The sequence below is a fragment of the Clupea harengus genome, chromosome 4, assembly GCF_900700415.2.
Source record: "Clupea harengus chromosome 4, Ch_v2.0.2, whole genome shotgun sequence".
Classification (NCBI taxonomy): domain Eukaryota; kingdom Metazoa; phylum Chordata; class Actinopteri; order Clupeiformes; family Clupeidae; genus Clupea; species Clupea harengus.
Window position 1 is genome coordinate 2,625,113 of NC_045155.1, and position 21,026 is coordinate 2,646,138.

General features: G+C 45.2%; 2 protein-coding genes across 4 annotated transcripts; both read left to right on the forward strand.

Annotated features, from left to right (window-relative positions):
- Positions 1 to 327: 327 nt before the first annotated feature.
- Positions 328 to 8,484, forward strand: LOC105897315 (trophinin associated protein). Of its 3 annotated transcripts, none has more exons than XM_012824235.3 (15): positions 328 to 404; positions 1,178 to 1,421; positions 1,555 to 2,239; positions 2,660 to 2,790; positions 4,655 to 4,712; positions 4,819 to 4,943; positions 5,092 to 5,146; positions 5,419 to 5,549; positions 5,675 to 5,729; positions 5,841 to 5,923; positions 6,124 to 6,222; positions 6,367 to 6,465; positions 6,648 to 6,978; positions 7,240 to 7,391; positions 8,325 to 8,484. In XM_012824235.3, the coding sequence occupies exons 2-15, from the start codon at positions 1,179 to 1,181 to the stop codon at positions 8,379 to 8,381; spliced, it is 2,304 nt and encodes a 767-aa protein (XP_012679689.2). In that variant the 5' UTR covers positions 328 to 404; position 1,178; the 3' UTR covers positions 8,382 to 8,484. The 3 variants fall into 3 exon arrangements, with proteins under 3 accessions (XP_012679689.2, XP_031421616.1, XP_031421617.1); XM_031565756.2 differs by having other exon boundaries at positions 7,243 to 7,391; XM_031565757.2 differs by lacking the exons at positions 5,092 to 5,146; positions 5,419 to 5,549.
- Positions 8,485 to 11,123: 2,639 nt separating this feature from the next.
- pfkma (phosphofructokinase, muscle a) lies at positions 11,124 to 20,805 on the forward strand. The gene is made up of 22 exons (XM_012824253.2): positions 11,124 to 11,368; positions 13,012 to 13,085; positions 13,285 to 13,362; positions 14,006 to 14,195; positions 14,455 to 14,620; positions 15,015 to 15,059; positions 15,557 to 15,665; positions 16,026 to 16,121; positions 16,238 to 16,330; positions 16,545 to 16,670; positions 16,823 to 16,887; positions 17,029 to 17,092; positions 17,191 to 17,337; positions 17,596 to 17,666; positions 17,755 to 17,842; positions 18,155 to 18,307; positions 18,741 to 18,905; positions 19,038 to 19,099; positions 19,208 to 19,319; positions 19,478 to 19,577; positions 20,025 to 20,130; positions 20,241 to 20,805. Exons 1-22 carry the CDS (start codon positions 11,284 to 11,286, stop codon positions 20,365 to 20,367), a joined length of 2,322 nt encoding a protein of 773 aa, XP_012679707.2. The 5' UTR covers positions 11,124 to 11,283; the 3' UTR covers positions 20,368 to 20,805.
- Positions 20,806 to 21,026: the final 221 nt, after the last annotated feature.

The following is a 21,026-nucleotide window of genomic DNA, read 5'->3' on the forward strand; positions in this document are numbered from 1 at the left end:
TCTTATCAAGACAGATTACATACCAAGATGGACAAGAGAGTATGGCTTTGGCATTGTTCAAGAATATCTAGGTCATTCTTGATCTTGGTATATTTAGCAAGAGTCTGAATAGACAGTTATCATTGTTAATGAGCATTGAAGCACATAGACCGTAAAGGAGTCACGTGGTAAAAATGCCCGCGTCGTTTCCATGGTTTTGTTTATGTGACCGAGTGAGTCAGTGGCCAATAACCTTGGTCGAGTTGTGATGGGGCGCAGCAATTGGTGTACGTCATTTGTTTTTTATCCAATGAAAAGATGTGCTTTTTACAAATTGTTATGAATCCCGGAAGCTCTTACTAGTGTGTTGGTTACTAGTGGAATAACCCATCAGATTCTCATCCTCGTAATTTTATCATAAAAAGGTAAGAATTACAAGCCATTGCATTTTACGTACTGTTGTGGTTACACTACCAAAGCCAACTGAACTGGGACGAATGATTAAATCGGTCGATAACCTGTTAATAAATATCCTTGTGGACATGTGTGATTCATTTGGACTGAGAAACTTGGCTAAATCAGCAAACTATGGTGGCTAGTTAGTTAACCTAGCTAGCAGTTAGCAGGCTAACTAGTTAGCTGTCTGAAGGACATTTTTCTGAAAATTCTAACATGTCGGCCAGCACTTACAGAAAATGTACTTGAACCAACTTTAAACTGTGATGGGGATAACAAGTCCTTGTCTTGTGATGTTTATAAAACACACACAACAGCTTTGCCAACATCAAGCTTGCAACAATATCAAAGATAAAGTTTAGATTAAGTTAACTGCTGAGGCTGAAGCTTGGAAACTGCTTCGAATGTAACGTTAGCCTAACTTGTCGATTTCAACTCGAATTTGTGTGTTCTCTTTTACCATAGAAATGTCGATGCCCATGGGTTCTCTGAATAGCATAAACCTGAACTGTTAGGATTTCCCCTTATCTTGCACACACAGTGTTCTCCCAATTCAGCATACAGAATTATCTGAAATCAGATGGCGTCATCTAATAGCCTTTGTCAGCAGAACCCAAAAATAGACTCCAACAAGTTTTTTTCTGGGTACGTTTGAATAGTCTGTTATGTTTCATATCATATTGGTGTCATGTTCACCCAGTGAAGGTGCAGTATAATTACTGATTTTCTTTCCCCTGTGAAGAATGTTAAAAACACATAACGAACACTGCAAGGCTCCTGGCAGTGTGAAAGTCTCCAAATCCAGCACCTTCCATCATGGCTCTAAACGTGGGGTAGAGAATCAGGACCCCTCTGCTCCAGAGAGGGGTGCAATTACAGCCAACAAACTGAAAGGGGTGAGCAGACTTCCTGTACTGGTGAAATCCCTTCAATTGCCAGCCACTACTGACCCCACTCAAATGAAATGGCAAGAGAGACCTCTATTGGTGAGTAACCTACTGTGTTTTGCTTTCGTATACCATTTCCTAGCAGTGAATTTCCAATGAATTTGAGTGATAACGGTCCCTTAAATCAATCTGTGTTTTTTTTTTTTTCTCTCTCTTAAAAATGTGTCCTCAGGGGAAAGAGAAGAGGAAGAAGGCATGTACCAAGCCCCAGCCATTCAATCTGTCCCAGCCCAGAGTCAGCAGACTGGGGACACTGAAGCAGGAGCCGGCCTCTTTAGGAAACACCGGAACGCTCAGGACGCTTCCAACCACTCGGCCCGCCCGGCCTCGTCCTGCGAAGACACAGAGCACTCTCCACCCCAAACCAAAGACTGGCACTGCTGTACCCGTCAGAACTAAGCCGGCTGAGCCAGGCACTTTCTGCGGTGCTTCCAAGAACATTGGGAGTCTCCCAGCACAGACGTCCAACCCACTGAATGGAGCAACAGTAGACCAGTGCCACAATGTGCTCTCCAGGCTAGGACACGGGGGTTCCACGACAAAGAAACAGACGTTCCACGGAGAACCGGACTCACTTCCCACTTTACGCTGTGCTGTTCCAGAAAGTCACGCCACAGATAAAACGGCGACCCTGTTAGATGTGTTCAAAGACATTAGTACACATCTCAGCGGTATTTCACTCGCCTCTTCAAAGCATGCAGCCAGTGCCCTAGATGATGGTCTATCTGAAGCCTGTGGCCATAACACCCCATTCAGAACTCCCCGCAGCCACGCCGCTCCTCAAAGGGTAGCTGTGAAAACAAAGAGCCAGACAGCCCACCCTACCCCCGGTTTCTGCAAACCTGGCAACACAACAGGTAAGTGATGAGATTCGATGGTTAGTACCACATGCCTGCCTGCCTGTTTTAGTTTTTTTCCTGATTGATGCAGTATCCTTAAATGACATGCAGAGCTGAGGTTTTAGCTGAGTAGTTTGTCCTCCCATAGTCTCACAGTAGTCTGATACAAATTTGGCCCTTTGTGACTAGACTGCATGCAGGGCTGCAAAGTCATGTGCAGGAAAGGCTGCCTTTCCTACCCATAAGTTGATCAGAGAACCATTCATTGACAACTGTGAAGAATCGTGTATTATTTCTGATCAAGCATATCTTCTACATTAACCATATGCTGCTATATGGTAGGGTACTATATGGCTATATATAAAGTTATGTCAGTGAAGGTTGATGAATTGTCAATCTCAGAAAAAAATGAAATCCTGTTTTCTCTTGGACTTGTAGATGGGTTCTGCCCTGACCCCTCTGCCCTCCGCAGTATCTTGCAGTCTGAGGGGGTGAGTGCCAGTGGACTGCAGGGCACCGCCCCACGCCCCTCCTTCTGCCCCTCTGGACGTGCCACCTCTGTCTATCTGGTCAGTCTCCAAAGTCAGAGTCTGTTTTATTGTCACACAGCAAACAACACCACACACATGCATTTGGCGGCGACACAGGACACACACACACACACGCATGTTGATGAGGTCGCCGGTGAAATATTCCTTCTGCCTTTAACCCATCCTGAAGTCCTTGTCCTTCCTCAAGGGGCTCCAGGAGCAGTGGGCAGCCTTTTACGGCGCACGGGGACCAGGCCAAGTGTTCAGTCCAATCTTGGTCAGGGACAGGACAGGAGAGCGTTCTGTTCTGTTCTTTTTGCATGTTTTTGTGTTGGGGTTCTATGTGGAGGAAACCCCTTGTGAACATGCAAACTCCACACAGAAAGGCCTGGGAGATAACCCACCTGAGCACTGAAGGTCTGGGGAGGATCTGCCCCCCAGAGCCAACAGTGCCCAATGCGGGAATCGAACCCATGACCTTCTTGCTGTGAGGCTGCAGTGCAAGCAACTGAGCCACCGATTCACCGTGCCACCCATGTAGAGTTCAGTCATTTCCCCACAGCCACTAGCTGAAACTGAGCACCTTATCTTGGACTGCTATCACAATAGACAACTGGGGCTGTATCACATTACATTTACATTTACATTTACATTTAGTCATTTAGCAGACGCTTTTATCCAAAGCGACTTACATATGTGCGACTTACAATGTATACACATTTTACATTTACACTGATGGCACACTGCACATCAGGAGCAATTAGGGGTTCAGTGCCTTGCTCAAGGACACTTCGACAGGGAATCGAACTAGCAACCTTCTGATTACTAACGACTTCTTTACCTCCTGTACCACTGTCGCCCCATCACATGCCATACTTGACATACAGTCTCTGCATTTTGTACTTTTACAGGAGCAAAGACAGTAGGGCATACTGCTAGTGTTGGCTACATTCCCATTTAATCCAAAACAAAACCAAAGTTAAAGGTAGAGTCAAAATCGCCATTCAATATCAGGAAATAGTGTTGATATTTATGTTCAACAGCCAATTAAATTAAACCCCTCCCTTTCCGTGCTCCTGAAGCTCTGTATTGATTGGCTGGGAATGTTTATGCCTTGGTCCAAGCCACTATGTTTCACATTTACAGACGGACTGGTAGAGGACCATGAGGAGCAATTAGTTGGATTTGACAAAAAGTGTATGGTATTAGATTTGCGGACGATGACTTTAAAATAATGCTTCGGCACATCTAGTAAGAGCACTTTTTTTTTTCTTTTTGCAGATGGGAGACAATAAAAAAAGTAAACAATTAAATACAAATTAATGCACGCCTGTTTTTCTTGCAAGTCTCTTTTAATGATGTCAAGCTTTCGGTCAAAGACCCTCCGCAGGCTCCAGTACCATTAAAAGAGACTCTCAAGAACAGTTGTGCTTTTTCGATTTTTCATTGAATTTTCAAAACAAAACCACAAATTCCTGTGTGCTGTAAATATTTAAATGTCTACATGAAATTGGTTTTGCAGACATTATAGTCCGTTCTATGAGAGGTTCACACTAGCACCATGGCTGAATAGTAGGCGATGTCTCATTAAAAGAATGGCTAATGGGTGTGTTCTCTATTCAGAGTGATTCTCTGAGAAGTAGGTAAATAAAGGCTATGGCCGATTCTTCGGAAAGGAGCATAGAATGATGGTCCTCTTGTTCTCGCACAGTCTTTCACTACTGCTTCTGACTAAACATACATCCATGCATACATACCTTAAGGCTTATGCGAATTATGCACCATCGTCTAATTAGTTGAGTTTGTCTTTGTCCTACATTCTATATTTTTTTTTCATTTTATTGCTATTTTTGCTATTGTTGACTTGTATAATTGTTACAACGTGAGTGAATGTTCATTTCAGCCCCAGAGGGTGTCCGTGTTGAAGAGCGCCCAACGGAAAAAAGCTGAATCCAACACCGGTCAGTGCTGACTTGTGCAAACATATGAATTTTCTAAAATGATCTGACCATCTATTTCACATCCATCATGACATCACTTAAATTGAGCTCTGACTTTGTATTTCAGGAAAAGCCCAGACCTTCCTCCCCGACCCAGCAGCTCTCGGCAGCATCCTGCGGAATGAAGGCGTTCAGCCTGGGGGGCATTTAGGGGGAGCCACCCCGTCAGGAAGGGCCACCTCCATCTACACAGTCAGTCACTTGAAACTGTCCACACTCCACTCTCGCACATACACACACACACACTATTGTACTTTTATTTAATCTCGCATGGAGAGAAGAGACCCAACTGGTCTCACTGCTTCTGTCTGTGTGTCTTTTTTTTATTTGTCTACGGCAGGCTCAGAGAGTGCCTGTCTCAAAGTCTCGGACTGAAGGAGGTTCTGGAGCCCCGGGTCAGTAAAGTGTCCCCCTCGTGACTCCTTTAACTCAGCTCTCCTCTCATTCTGTTCAACCCCCCGACTTCGTACCAAGTGCCTAACCGCAGTCATTTCACAGCGTAAAATGTCTAAACGTATCCACTCTGAAAGTAATGACATTGAAATTCAGTTGACTGCATGCAACGCTCATCGCGAGGTCATTCCGATCAAAAAAAGACCGAAAGGTCAGGGTGAAGCCGCGTCGGTGGCAGCCGGGCGCTGATCGCTGCTCTGCGTGTGTATTTCAGAGATCTCGGTGACCTTCTCTCCTGACCCGGCCGCCCTCAGCAGCATTCTGCGGAACGAAGGCATCCAGGCAGGGGGAGCCACACCCCACGCCTCAGCCTGCCCCTCTGCCAGGGGCACCTCCATCTACACAGTCAGTCGCTCTTAACGTTCAGTCCTCGCGTGCACTATGACGTTGTTTTGGGAGTTACGTAAACACTTCTGTTTGTCTTTTTGTCTCTCTCTCTCTCTCTCTCTCTCTCCCCCCCCTTCTTGTAGGCTCAGAGGGTTCCCGTGACGAAATCTCGAGCTGAAATAATCGCAGCATCGCTAGGTCAGATTGAGCTAATTTTGTCTTTTCTTTTCCACCATATGACCGCAGTTGTTCCTCCTGCCCTCAGGTTAAATGTCTGACCTGCGTGTGTGTGTTCTCTTCCCTGAGCAGGCCCAGTCAGGTCCAGTCCCAGCCTTACCCCTGCAGTCAAATGGACACCATTAAGAGTCCCCAACACCAAGCCACAGTCTACGGTTGGTGTATCCCCTGGTCACATCTTTTATTAAGCTATGTTATTTGAACTCTTCAGAGCCAGTTTTGTGAAGTGTGTGTGTGTGTGTGTGTGTGTGTGTGTGTGTGTGTGTGTGTGTGTGTGTGTGTGTGTGTGTGTGTGTGTGTGTGTGTGTGTGTGTGTGTGTGTGTGTGTGTGTGTGTGTGTGTGTGGCAACTCCAGAAAAGGCTCCTGTCTGTTTACCGCACTCCCAAGTTCAGTGGCTCCCCAGGCCTCAGGGGTGTCCAGCCCCCCAGCGCGGAGCTTCCTGCCCACAAAGAGGTGAGTAGAGCTAACGGGGGCCAGAGATGAGCCTCCAGCAAGCAGACATTTTTGCAGACATTTGCTTAAAATCCACTGGAATTAAAGTGCCTCTTTGCTGAGCTTGTTGTGTTGAAAGGAAATGGGTGATTCCGTCTTTTTCAGGACGATGTTGTTCAGACGCTCTTTAAGGAGCAGGAAGAGGAGGAGAAAATGGAGGATGACGACGAGGAGCCTCAGACTGTCCCTGAGCTGGAAGCAGAGGTGAGTGCTCAACTAGTATCACTTCCCATTTCTCCCTCCAGTGTTTCTTTCTGTTTCTGTTTCTCTCTCTGTCTCTCGCTCTGTCTGTTTTTTACTTTTATTCACTCTATCTCTTTTCTCATCCCTCTTTCTCCTTTACCCATCCCTTCCACCGCCTTCCTTTCATCATTTTTTCCCCGCAGGCCAAGCCCCTCGTGACTGAGGAAGCAGAGATGGCTGGCCCCCAGCAGGCCGAGGAGACGGGGAGCCGCGGGCCATTCCTCCAGGCCGTGCACAGGGAGTCGGTCATCATGCTGTGCTCGGGGCAGAATCTCTTTAGGCAGACGCCTGCACGAGGGACCACCCCGGCCACCGACACCCAGGCCCCGTCCAGCACCACGAAGCCCCACTGCCCCAGCACACGGCCAGTTGGCACGCTGCCCGGGCCCCTCCAGCAGCCCTCGGGTTCAAAGGTCACCACCAACTTGGAGAGCACCGTTCCTACTAAGGTCACTTCACTCTGTCGAAAGAGAGGTAGGGTCACTCACAGCTGCTATTGTCTGACTTGCTTCTTACAAAAGGGCTTAAAGTCCTCTCCTGATTCTCATTTGAATGTGTTAATTACCCATCACATCAGACTCTGCTGATTAATGATTAATTAATGATGTTTACCCATGCATCATGTATTGGATGTTATCTTTTTCATGAGATACAGAGTCTTAATGTGCAACGCAGGAGTGTGCTGCAGTTATCCTGACTGTGTGTGTGTGTGTGTGTGTGTGTGTGTCTGTGTAGCAGCATTGGAGCTGCGCAGACGGCTGCCCGCACTGGAGGAGTTGTTTCTGGATGAAGAGTGTGCCACCTACATGTCCCAACCCCAGTACTGCGCAGCATTGCCTCGCTGCTCCAACCCTGTGGCCAACAGACTCCTCTTCCAGGACTCCACTGTGAGTTGTCTCCCCTCTCTCTCATTCACACAAACACACATTCACACAAACACACATTCACACTAGAGTGTGGATCGGGCCAAATGTTTCTGTCCGAGCCCGACCCGCGTCTGACAGAGTAGTGCCCGAGCACGGCCCAAACCCCGACAGCCATTCAAATATTTTGTCCGAGCCCGACGGAATCAATGTCTCAACTGTTCATACTAATGACAAATGTACGTACGTTTTTTTTTATTATTTTTATTATTAAACTTGGGCAACAACAGATAAATGCCCTCGCTCACACAAACAATCGCTTTAAAAAGCACAAATCATTAAATTAAGGGGTGCCAATAATTGTGGCACACATGTTTTGGGGAAACATATTTATTTAAGGTCAACAGTTTTTTTTTTTTTTTTTTTTTTTTTTTTTTCAATAATTTTACTTCAATGAAAAGGTAAGATTTTTGTGAATATTTTGAGTGAAAGACCAAGAGGATAAACAGCAAAGACATATTTTTCTATAGCCTGTTTTGCTCATATTCACTAGGGGTGCCAATAATTGTGGAGGGCACTGTATCTGTAATATGGTGCATCCCCTCTTTGCAATGATGTTCAACTGAAGTCAGTGCATTTGAGTCCTCATCACTAATGACCATCAAACAAGTCATGGAGGCGTACAGTATCTCTGTTCTGTCAAGTATAGAGACCTTGATCTTGTTTCCTCACTCTGATGCTTGTTTGTCTGTCTTGGAACATAATAATCACAAAGCCAAATCTGTTAACAGCACATCGAATTCTGGTGTGTTGTGTGAATTCATACTTGTGTTTTGGAAGTTCTTGATTTGTTAAATGTGGGAATGTGACATGTGCCTTCATGGGATTCCATTTTTTCCCTCTTTCTTCATTTTTTTTCTTTCTTTTTCTCCGTCTCTGTGTTGACTCTTTCATTAGTGTTTCTTGCCAATTGGCCAACTGACCTCTCCCAGCCCGACTTCATGTGCTGTGTGACCGGGGGGTCGTATCTACTCCTCATTCTTCACTCCAGTGAGGACCAGACTGCACCGCTCGGTGTTCCCAAGGCTTAGAAGGGTGGTTGGCAGCACTTCACAGATTGGTCTCAGATAAAGTTTAGGTGGGCTTTGTGTATTATGGGGTGTGTATGTGTATGTGTGAACCCTCTCACCCTCCCAAATTAAATTATGTGACTATTTCCCACTTTTTATAATGTGTAATGTAAGCAAGGATTAGGTTGTACAAAAAGCCTACGTTCACTCCTTGTTGGATTTATGCACACCCATCAACTCCTATGTGTGCCTACGTCTCCTAAGCTACAGGGGAAGTCAAAACCTCACCTAATGAATGATGAAAGCTTTGCACAAGAGTGGCCATTTTTTTTTCTATGTTCCATGTTTTCTGTGTTCAGCCAAGTTATTGTCTTGATCACTGTTCAGAATATCTTCAATCTAAAACTGCGGATGCGGATGTGGATCTAGAATTCGATTTGTTTCTGTCTCTGCACCCGAGGTGTCAACACTGACATGACAACTGATCACAGGTCCAAACTGATCACAGTTAAAATCTCACATTTTTGTTACTGTCTTACCCCCCCCCCCCACCCCCCAGTAAGAATTTTCTTGTATAGAATTCACAGAGCTGTTGCTGCCATACATTGTAATTTAACCGTTCAGTTCCTTTACTCTAACCAGCCTATCTAATACCAGTCCTCTAATGCTGCCTCTTTTCCAAACGTGTGTGTGTGTGTGTGTTTTTGTTTGTTTTGTTTGTTTGTTTGTTTGTGTGCCATAGTTCATCAGTCTTTGTAATTATTGTATGAAGAGTGTTTATAATAAAAGTATTATGATGTCTTTTGCACTTTTTTTGCATTTCTTTACACTACTCTACAGTCGCTCTGTGTTCAGAGATGTTTTTGTGTGTATGTGCAGGAGGCGCGTTGAGGAGGCGCGTTGAGGCTTGTTATTGCACTGCTCAGTGCCTGTGCTCCTGTGGCGCTCGTTCCCCCCCCCCCCTACGCTCCTCAGTGGCTGTCTTGTGGAAAGAGCAAAGGACGGCCGGTGTCACATTTGGCCTTTTCTGTCCCGCAGCATCAACCTCTTTGCCCTTTAGGTTATGTTGGGTAGTGATCGACACCTCACACGCGGCTTTTGAGTCGGCGGGGTCACGGAGATCATGTTCATGTTCATGTTCATGGAGACGGAATTTGTATTCACGTTCTGCCGTCGTGCCTACCAGCAGTGGGCAAACGTCACCCCCACAGAACCTCTCCGGGTGATTTCAATTAGCCTGGAAATGCTCAGTTCTGCAATCAGCCTGGGATTTGAGTGGGTTAGGGTGTGTGTCTGTGGTTAGGGTGTGTGTGTGTGTGTGATTTGAGTGGTGGCATGGCAACAGGACTCGTGCCCACGATGCACAGCTACGTATGCCGACCTTTGCCCTTTAGGGTGCCCTGCAAAAGATTGCCAGGCATTTCTTCCATGTTTACACCATGTGACTTGATAGTTTGTATCACATGTAGCAAACCATGAGACCGAGAAACATCGTGAAAATCGTTTCAGTGCCGACAGGTTTTGTTATCCGCCATTTTCTTTGGATGACTTGCATATAATACATGTTTGAGAGGTTGACCAAATAAATCTACCAATTGAGATCAAACTGGTACTCTCTTGTCTCCATGTTTCACCCAGCCCTTCATCTAAATCCTCATCATCCTGGCGGCTCTGACCTAACTTGGAGCCGCCTTAAATGTTTTACTGGTTAAAGAGGCATTGTGAAGTTTTTGTCAAAAAAAACTAGCTAACACACTTCATTGCAAACACCTTGCTTAGGCTGGCATAAAAGCTAGCTGCCATGTTGTAACTGTTGTTATTAAGTATTTGGTGATTTCCTGCTTTAAATACAGTTCTTACATGTTTGCAGGGTTACTGATCCAGAGTACAAAACTACACACTGAATTGTAAAAGTATTTTGAGGATATCATAATACAATTATGGTACTTTTTATTACGAAAACATACCATGAAATGATTAAAGCCTACACACATTCTCTTTAAGCTCGAGACCCCCCTGAATTGATTGTGTGCATCTTTCCATATTCGTATGGAATGTATTCTGGTGCTTCTTGATTTGTGTACGTTTTAATAAAGAATATAAACAGAATGCACAGGGCACGCGCATATCAGAAAAGGCAGTTTTTTTTTTTTCTAGTTCTCAAAATGACTTGACTTGAAGCCAACCAACATTTTTATTTTTGACCGATACATACTGCATGTATCGCCGGCACCATGACAGGCTCTAAGAGATGAGCCTTCATTTTAAGTTTGCCTGAGGAGTCGTCAGAAGACTAAATGTTCCATATTGCTTTTGAACTCCAGAATTGAAACATGTCCGATGGAAGTGCATTATTATGAACAATGACAACCAGGTTGTCCTTGGTGCTATGCATATTTCATTAGAGTAAGATGATGGAAGCCCTCGCTATTATAAACTGGATTGAAAAACAACACAGCTGTTGTTTGTATAACTGCCCTGCTGTTATATGCCTTAAATATTTATGAAAACATTTTTTCAATCTAACACTTGTGTCAGCGTTTGGTTATTAAGATCTTTAAAGTGAAGAGAGCCAACAACATCTCTTGAGTCCCAGGGCAGAGTGAATGCACTGGTCAGGCTGGATGACAGGCTTATATATAGTTCAAAGTCATGGGCGTGTGTGTGTGTGTGTGTGTGTGTGTGGGGGGGTGGGTGGGTGTGAGGAGGGAGGTGGGTCTGTATAAAACCGAAACCCCTCCTTGCCCTCGACGCTCTCAGAGAAGGGAGAGAGAGTTAAGGGAAGTGTTCTTTCTGTTGTTTTCCCCCCCCTCTCCATTCCTTTGATCCCTTTCAGCTTCGCCAAGATGTCGAAAGGCCACACCACGGACACCACTAAGCTGGGGGTGGGCCGGTCCATCGCTGTGCTAACATCTGGAGGAGATGCCCAAGGTAAGCAGGGGACAAACTGAGCCTGTTTATGGAGGTGTGTGTGCTATCAGGACTAGTGGTCTAGCTGTGTGGCTGAATGGAAGCCAGCCCGGTGCACTTTCAAGGAGAAACAGGAGAGCTTAACCTGCTAACTTAGAGCTTGTGCAGTCAATAGGTGGTTTTCCTAACAGAGGTAGACTTCTGAAGTTGTCTGCAGAAAAGCTGGGATGTAGTCAGACAGGCGTTATTTACCTCAGGAGCCCACGGGAAGATGAGCGTCTGTCTTGTGTGTTCAGCAGTGGGCGGGACCTAGGAAGTGGACTTGTTTAGAAGTTGCAGTAGTGAGGCCAAGGGAGTTCTAGACCAATCCATGCTCAGTTTTACATGTAGGAGCTACGGGAACTGTCTTTCAGTGACACTGAGAACTGTCAGTGTCTGTGAGTGATGGCACGTCCGTTTAGCTTGGATTTGACTTAAGCTGGCTTGACCCTAGCATTTGAGATGGACATCATGAACATTGCACATTGTACCTTAATTTGCAATCCAAATGTAAAGTAACTATACTTGACACACTTGGCAAATATTGGTGGACAGATTATGGTAATGTATGGCTGATGTTATTTTTTCAAAGGGTCATAAACAAGATACGCACATGAGTGTAGTGAACTGATCCATTATTTGTAGTAAGTTTTAGACCCCCCCCCCCCCCCCAAGGAGTAGTTACATAAATGTCCCGAAGACCCCTTGTCCTCTGCTGCGCTGCCTGTGTGTCGGTCTTATTTGCGGCTAATTTTAGAGACACTGACCTTTTTGTTAAATGACATGCAGAAGTATGGAGGGCTGCCATGTTCTACACTACAGCTGCTCGCTGTTGAAACAGGAGCGCTCGGAAAACACAACACAATCCAGACACCTTGGCCTTTAGTTTGGGTGGTCAAGAGATACGTGTGACGGGTGAATGGCAACCCCTTGACTTTTCAGTGAGGGTGCATATGACTTTACAGGAGCTCATATCTAAAAATACGCTGGGCTTTGCTATCTACTAGGAGTGGATCATGTTGCCAGACATAGTTTATGCGGTGCGAAACCCAGCGTGACTCATTCTCTGTTGCATACACGTGAATCTAGACTAGAATCTAGAATCTACATTTGAGACAATGTTATTGTTTTGACACTATATAAAAAAAACTGACTGAATCTAACAGCAGTGCTGTTTTTTTAAATTATTTTTTAAAGATTTATTTATGGGCTTTTTAGCCTTTATTTGGATAGGACAGTGAAGAATTTTGGACAGGAAGTGAGGAGGAGTGGATCGGGAAACGACAGCAGGCCTGGAATCGAACCTGTGTCCCCGTGGGCATTGTAGCCCGTAAATAAGGGGCTTATTGGCTCGTGCCACTTCGTCCCCGACAGCAGTGCTGTTTTGAGTCAACACTGTTTCATTCCTCATGTTCAGATAAACAGATCAATCAAGAGCAGAATCCATGTCAGCATTTCCATACGTGCCACAATCTATTGTAATTGACATTCACATGACATGCCATGTGTTTCTGATTCCGCTGTAGACCACTGCGTTTTAGTAGCTTATTCCACTGGGGCTGCCGATCCCTGTGAGTTTATTTGACCCTGTTAGTGAAAGGTCACGTGTACACTCTCTCCCACAGGTATGAACGCAGCTGTGAGGGCCACAGTCAGAGTCGGCCTGTACACTGGAGCTAAGGTCTTCTTTGTCCATGAGGCAAGTAAACAATAACAAAGTACAGGAAAATAAATAATAATACAAAAAACTCTCTTAAGGACAGTCAAATCCAGAGAAAGAGACTTTCCCCCCAAAAAACTATATTTCTGTTGAAGAACATATGAGCACATCTTCATTGTTTGCATGAAGGGGCTATTGATCACCGTTAATGTATATCTGTTTGTGACGCTGTCTGCAGGGCTACCAGGGCCTGGTTGATGGAGGGCAGAACATTCGCCCCGCTACCTGGGAGAGTGTGTCCATGATGCTGCAGCTGGTGAGTCTGCTGGTGATGCCTCCCCTACCCCACATCCCCAGCGTGGTCCTCCAGCACAGATCCATGCCATGCATTGCTAAATAGCATTGCACTGAGCCTAAAGACATTTCCTATTGCCATCAAAATGCATCAATTATTGCAGCAAGTATTGCAGCAAGTATTAATTTGATAGGTTTCTTAAAAAGATTATTTGTCAGAACACTGCACTTAGGAGGAAAAGCTGCACAGGAAAGACGTGTCTTACCAGAGTATCATAAATGACAGCTTTTAATGAAGGCTGTTGGGGGAGGGAGAAGCAAGTGCTTTCAACTGACTGGCTCTGATGACAGGAGACAGCACACAGGGAAGCTCTAGAGAGAGCTGTGCATGGGTGGGACGAGCAGGCTGGGCGCCACGAGAGGACACTAAACCAGGAGCTGCCTCTGCTTTTATGTAACTCTCAGCTCCAGCATTATTGGATGTACCACCGGTGTGTAATATTTGATAAGAAATCAATTGTTCCATATTCCCCCCACACTTATATGACTAGTAATGTACTTTCAGTATCCATTTCCTAAACTGTTCCAATCTGGTTTATGATGTACTGTTCGTGTTCATTATGTTTTAAGTGCAAATATTGATCAATTTTCCTGTCTTGCATTAGGGTGGCACCAAAATTGGCAGTGCCCGTTGCATGGATTTCATGGTGAGGGAGGGACGCTTGAAGTCTGCCTGCAACCTGGTCAAACTGGGCATCACCAACCTCTGTGTGATCGGAGGTGATGGGAGCCTGACTGGAGCTAACCTGTTCCGCAGTGAATGGAAAGAGCTGCTATTGGACCTGGTCAAATCTGGTGAGGGTCAAACGCAGCAATATAAACACCTCTGGTGTCTGTGAAAATTCAGTTAAGGAGGCACAACATCTACTGCACGAAAAATCTACACATTCTGTTCACGTTCGACACATATGTAAATGAAATAACGGCGGGTCCCTTCCTAATTTCTCTTGTCCTTGATTTATCATTGGCTATTTTTTTGACTAGTCTGTGATTTTGAGTTAGCTAGCCAGTTGAGTTTTTGAGTGTCTGTGCTTTTGTCACCGTTCCTCCACAGGCCAGATCACCGACGCACAGGCGAAGGCCTCCGCCCACCTCAACATCGTGGGCATGGTAGGCTCCATCGACAACGACTTCTGCGGCACTGACATGACCATCGGCACCGACTCCGCCCTGCACCGCATCATGGAGGTGGTGGACTGCATCACCACAACAGCCCAGAGGTGTGTGAGCAGCATGCTAGCTAACAGTGTGTTTAAGCTCGACGCACTTGGGTCATATACGTCTCGATATTCTTGATCTGGACCTGTTTACACTCCTTATCCTTCCTCTACTGCTATCTCCTCTAACTAGTACTTAGCTCACACTTACAGTAGTTACATTTCTGCACTTTTTTTATTTCTTATGTCAAGTAGTATTTATTGTTACACTAGGTCTCTATTGCTCGTAGCTTGATTGTTCTCTCCTTTGTACGTCGCTTTGGATAAAAGCGTCTGCTAAATTACTAAATGTTACTCAAGAAGGTTTGCATCATTGGAATTAGCAATGAGCGATGTTGTGAACTCCTTTTTATTACATCTGCAAGAAAAGTAGTTTGTAATGCAATTTGCATTTCAGCCACCAGAGGGCCTTCATCATGGAAGTGATGGGAAGACATTGTGGGTGAGTGCTCCACATTTCTGAATCTTCACAATCTGTCACAAGAGGCCAGGCCTGGATTTTTCATGTCTGTTCAGTGCTCACTGCCAAGGGCTGCGTTGCCACAACACACTGAGTCCGTGTAAAGAAGGAAGAGAGAGGTTATTGCAGATAAGAACAGTGTCTGATTCTAATCACACCATCACTTCTACACAGTGTTCATTCACGCCTCGTCTGATCATTGCTGGATGGTGTGAAATGTTCAATGGACACCAATTGTCATTCAATTTCAACTGACTGTGAGGACACAAGCTGATTTCCCTCCCCTGTTATTTGACCTCCTCTTCATCATCTTCACCATCATCACAACAGAGCCCTGACACTTAATCTTAAAAACAACGCATTTGTTTTGTGGTTTTTAAAAGCGAGAGGGAAATGTGTGTGGTGTATTCGGGACCAAGTCATTGAAAGAAAGAAAGAAACGTGTGTACACCTGTGTGCTCATGTCTTTGTTTTCTCAGCTACCTGGCCCTGGTCACAGCTCTGGCTTGCGGGGCAGACTGGGTGTTTATTCCAGAGATGCCCCCAGAGGACGGTTGGGAGGACCACATGTGCAGGAGGATGATGGATGTGAGTGTCTCCCACCTGCACTCTCTACATTTACATTTAGTAGACACTTTTATCCAAAAGCGACTTACATATGTGCGACTTACAATGTATACACATTTTACATTTTACATTTACACTGATGGCACACTGCACATCAGGAGCAATTAGGGGTTCAGTGTCTTGCTCAAGGACGCTTCGACAGGGAATCGAACTAGCAACCTTCTGATTACTAAACGACTTCTCTACCTCCTGTACCACTGTTGCCCTCTCTCCTTCATGGAGCTCCCCCCATGTACTAGACTCTGTACTAGACCCTCCTCCTACGTGAGGCACTCCTGCTAGACTAGCGCTGACTGACTGATCGCCTCTCCCTGCCCACAGACCCGATCCAGAGGCTCCCGCCTGAACATCATCATCGTGGCGGAGGGGGCCATGAACAGACAGGGCAAGCCCATCACCAGCGACCAGATCAAAGATGTAACCTTCTTTTTCCTGCCTTGTCTACTCTTAGAGTCTCTTCAATCCCTTCTGTTGTGGTGGAGGGGAATACGTGGCTGGTCATCTTGTCTAATTCATTTATTTGTCGTCCACAGCTGGTCTCTAAGAGGCTGGGCTTTGACACTCGTGCCACAGTCCTGGGGCACGTACAGAGAGGAGGAACCCCTTCTGCCTTTGACAGAATTTTGGTAATACTCCAATACTCTCTCTCTCTCTCTCTCTCTCTCTCTCTCTCTCGCTCTCTCTCTCTCGCTCTCTCTTGCTCTCTCTTTCTCTCTCTCTCTCTTTCTCTCTCTCTCTCTCTCTCTCTCTCTCTCTCTCTCTCTCTCTCTTTTTGTATATGTCATACCTGTCACGCTCATGTTGTGTGTGTGACGTGTGTGTGTGTGTGATGTGACACAGGGCAGCAGAATGGGACTCGAGGCCGTGATGGCTCTGCTGGAGGCCACCCCTGAGACCCCTGCCTGTGTGGTGAGCCTGTCAGGAAACCAGGCTGTCCGACTTCCCCTCATGGAGTGCGTGCAAGTGGTAAGACCACGTCCCCCAATGCGCCCGCTCCTCTATGCAAATCAGCTTTTTTGCGACAGACTTTAAATAGAGCAAGAAGAACAAGCTACGTACATGTCCTCAGTTTCACTGCTGACACAAATCTCACTTTAAATATATCTCTGACTGTCTAGACAAAGGATGTCACCAAAGCCATGGCAGAAGGCAGATTTGAGGATGCTGTCAAGCTCAGGGGCAAGTGCGTAAACAGCCTGGCTTTCCATTCCTTCACCCCTTCTTTGATTCCTTGTTTTGGATTACTCTTTGAATGTTTTTTTTTTTTTTCTTTCTGTCAGTACATACATTGCTGTTGACTGACCTTGACTGTTGTTATGCACAGGAGCTTTGAGAATAACTGGATCACATATAAATCCCTGGCACACGTGCATCGCCCAAATGTCAAGGTATGGATCCTGGCATCATCTGTTTCTCCACATGGGTGCTGAATGAAAATAGATTTTTTTTTTTTTCAAGTCCCTCTCCTCTTACTCTCTGTTTACAGAGTAACATCAACATTGGCATTGTACACGCGGGCGCCCCCTGCGCTGGCATGAACGCGGCCGTGCGTTCCGCTGTGAGGATGGGCATTCTCCAGGGCCACAACATGTTCGCAATCCACGATGGCTTTGAGGGCTTGGCCCTTGAACAGGTAGGGCATGATATGGCAGCTGCAAATCCAACAGCAGGAGCATCGTGCTAAATGAAATCAATGCATAAAGAAAAAGGGAAAAGGGAAGGAAGGAAGGAGGGAAAGAGGAAGAGATTAATTAACAAACAAACCATAGAATGAATGAATGACTGAGTGAATTAATTGATGGGTGTATGGATGGATAAATCGATGGGTGGATGGTTACAGTTTTGTGGCACTTTCCTTATACTGTACGCTTTATTTTTTATTTCTTGCCAGATTGAACCAATCACTTGGAATGATGTGGGCGGCTGGTCAGGGAAGGGAGGCTGTTATTTGGGCACAAAGAGGTAGGGCAGGATTCTTCTGCTAAAAAAAAAGCAATTCTGGTCATAAGTTCGCCATCACACATGCTTCATTTTGTCTCTAATATTGTAGACTTCTCCCAGGAAAAATGATGGAGCAGATTAGCCTTAGCATTGCCAAGAACAATATTCATGCCCTAATCATCATCGGTGGCTTTGAGGTATGTCAAAAATCCTGTACAAACAACACACACACACACACACACACACACACACACACACACACACACACACACACACCCTCACTCTCTCTCTCTCTCTCTCTCACACACACACACACACACCCTCTCTCTCTCTCTCTCACACACACACCCACCCACCCACAAACACACACACACCCACACACACACACACACACACACACACACACACACACACACCCACACCCACACACACGCAAACACACATATACTTACATTATTGTACCTCTGTATGTTGGGTCTCTAAGCACAAGTGCTGTGCTCTGCTTGCAGGCGTATAGCGGTGGGCTGGAGTTGGTGAGGGGCAGGGAGCTGTACGAGGAGTTGTGCATCCCCATGGTGGTCGTCCCCGCCACCGTCTCCAACAATGTGCCTGGATCTGACTTCACCATCGGTGCCGACACGGCCCTCAACGCAATCACTACAGTCAGTCGTGTGATGTTATTCTTGTCCAGACATCAGTGCATGCATATATACATATGTGTGCACGCAAACACACACAAAAACACACATATACAAACGCACACACATTGGGGTTTTATTTTTTTTTCCAGGGCCAACTAGGGTCATACTAACAGTAACAGCATCAGTGGCCTCTTCGGCTCAGCCATTGGGCTCTATAGCCCTATTAAGGTATTATGAAGCTCTGCAGCCCTATAAAGGTACTATATGAGCTCTGGCTAGTAGTGTGTACTGTATATGTGACCATGAAACACCCTCTGTAGAGGTATAAAAAAATACATTCCTGATATCGACTCAGGCACAGCACCGGCCAAATCACCTCCCCAACTATCATTTCATTCTCATGGAGCTCTCGTGACAGTCAGATACGAATGTGTGGTTCCTCCTTTCGCCCCAGACATGTGACAGGATTAAGCAGTCGGCTGCGGGCACTAAGCGCCGGGTGTTCATCATTGAGACCATGGGCGGCTACTGTGGCTACCTGGCTACCATGGCAGGCCTATCAGGAGGAGCTGACGCTGCCTACATCTATGAGGAAAAATTCACCATTGCCGATCTGGAGGTGAATGAATTAAATATGACTAAATCACTTCCCCTTAAAAAAAAAAAAGAATCTCATTGGATTATAAAACTAGCATCGGGTACATGTACAGTTTCCAAGGCTAACTCATTTGAAATGGCATGTGATTAACAGGCAAATGTACAGCATCTGTTGGAGAAGATGAAGACCACAGTAAAAAGAGGTTTAATTCTCAGGTTTGTGTGATATCAATGCTTTCATTTAGTTCAAAGTCATTTTGACAGATAAAGAGTTTACATATCACCTAGGCAGAGCAGCCAATCTTTGGAATTAACTTTGTGCAGGAATGAGAGCTGCAACGCAAATTACACAACTGACTTCATCTTCAACCTCTACTCTGAGGAAGGAAAGGGAATCTTTGACTGCCGTAAGAACGTCCTGGGACACATGCAACAGGTAAGGGAACACTCAGTGAAGGGCTCATCAGTAATAGCCTCAGTTACGAACTCGGTGATATTGAAAGTATGGAATTCTTTGACGCTTTACAGTATGAAACTGCTGTTTTCCCAGTGCAGTATCACTCTCTCTAAATGTTTCATGTTGTCCATTACCAGGGCGGATGCCCGACGCCTTTCGACAGGAACTTTGCCACCAAGATGGGATGTAAGGCTGTCCTCTGGTTGACCGATAAGATGAAGGAGTGCTACAGACACGGTGAGTGGTGGACGTACAGTACCAGTCAAAAGTTTGGACACATTTTTTGGAGAAGTGTTTTCTTTACTTTTATCATTTTCTACATTGTAGATTTATACTGAAGACATTTAAACTACGAAAGAACACATATGGAATGATGTACTAAACAAAAAAGTTGTATCTACCATGTAGAAAATAATAAAATCAAAGAAAAATCTTCTCAACTTTTGACTGGTACTGTATATACTGAAGACCCCTGAACCTCTCTATGCTCACACAATATACAGGTCTAGCCTAGCAGCAACTACATGCACTAAGTGAAGCTAATGTAGTACATTACTTAATGAAGTGCACCTACTTACGATACATAAACATCAAACACACCCCTTGTAATGCACACCGTATTCAATTTGATTTGTATGTTTTTGATTTGTCTGATATTATGTTTATATTTTTGTTTCCCCCCAGGCCGTATCTTCGCCAACACTCCAAACTCTGCGTGTGTGCTCGGCATGAGGAAGAGAGGCCTGCTTCTCCAGCCTCTGGGAGATCTGGCCAAAGACACTGATTTTGAGTGAGTGTCTCTCCTCCCATTCATCTCCTTTATACATACGCTTCAGACAGCCGGGCATTTAAAAGCGTGTTGCTTCGTGGTCTCACACTTTACTTGTCATTGTTTTCTAGGCACCGCCTCCCAAAATCACAGTGGTGGCTAAAACTGAGGCCCGTGATGAAGATCCTGGCTCACTACAATGTGACTTTGGACACAGAACACACCGCGATGGAGCATGTCATAGGGAAAAGAGTCTAAACCCGCCTAAGTCAATGGAGGACAAAACAGCAAAGTGGTTTACCATAACAAAAGCCATGTTGTCATATTTAGTTTTTTTTTTGCTCACAAACTGCTAATACAGGATTAAACACAACTATCCCCATATCTACAAACTGATTGAAATGATGGTCATTTCGGCTCTCCCTGCTTTATGACTCTCGTGTGATCTACCTCTTTATTGTGTCCATTTTACTCCTCTGTGCCTCCGATTATATCTTTGCACTCATTGGGCTCCACTGTGTGGCCAAAACAAATGCAGGTTCATCATTAAGACAAACCCTGATTTATAAAGGGGAATATTGTGTGGTTAGACTCCCATACGAGTCTGGACCCCTAGTGCTGAGCTCTAGGCCAACGAGCTGAAGAAGTTGAGGTTAACTATGAAAATGTCATTCAACAATAAAACAGTCTTCAGAAGCTTGTATTTAGAAGTGTGATTTCAACCCCCTGTGGTATCTGACTTCGCCTACTTTCAACCATATCGACATTAAAGGCAAAGCTCAGTGAGCAAATTGGTATAGCCTATGGGTAAAATTGCTTACAAATGCTGACTGGTGTCAAAAAGGTCAATATTGATAGTAATAGTCAAGGTTGTTTTTTTTTTACAAGAGTAAGCAGCCAGATAGTGAACAACAGCG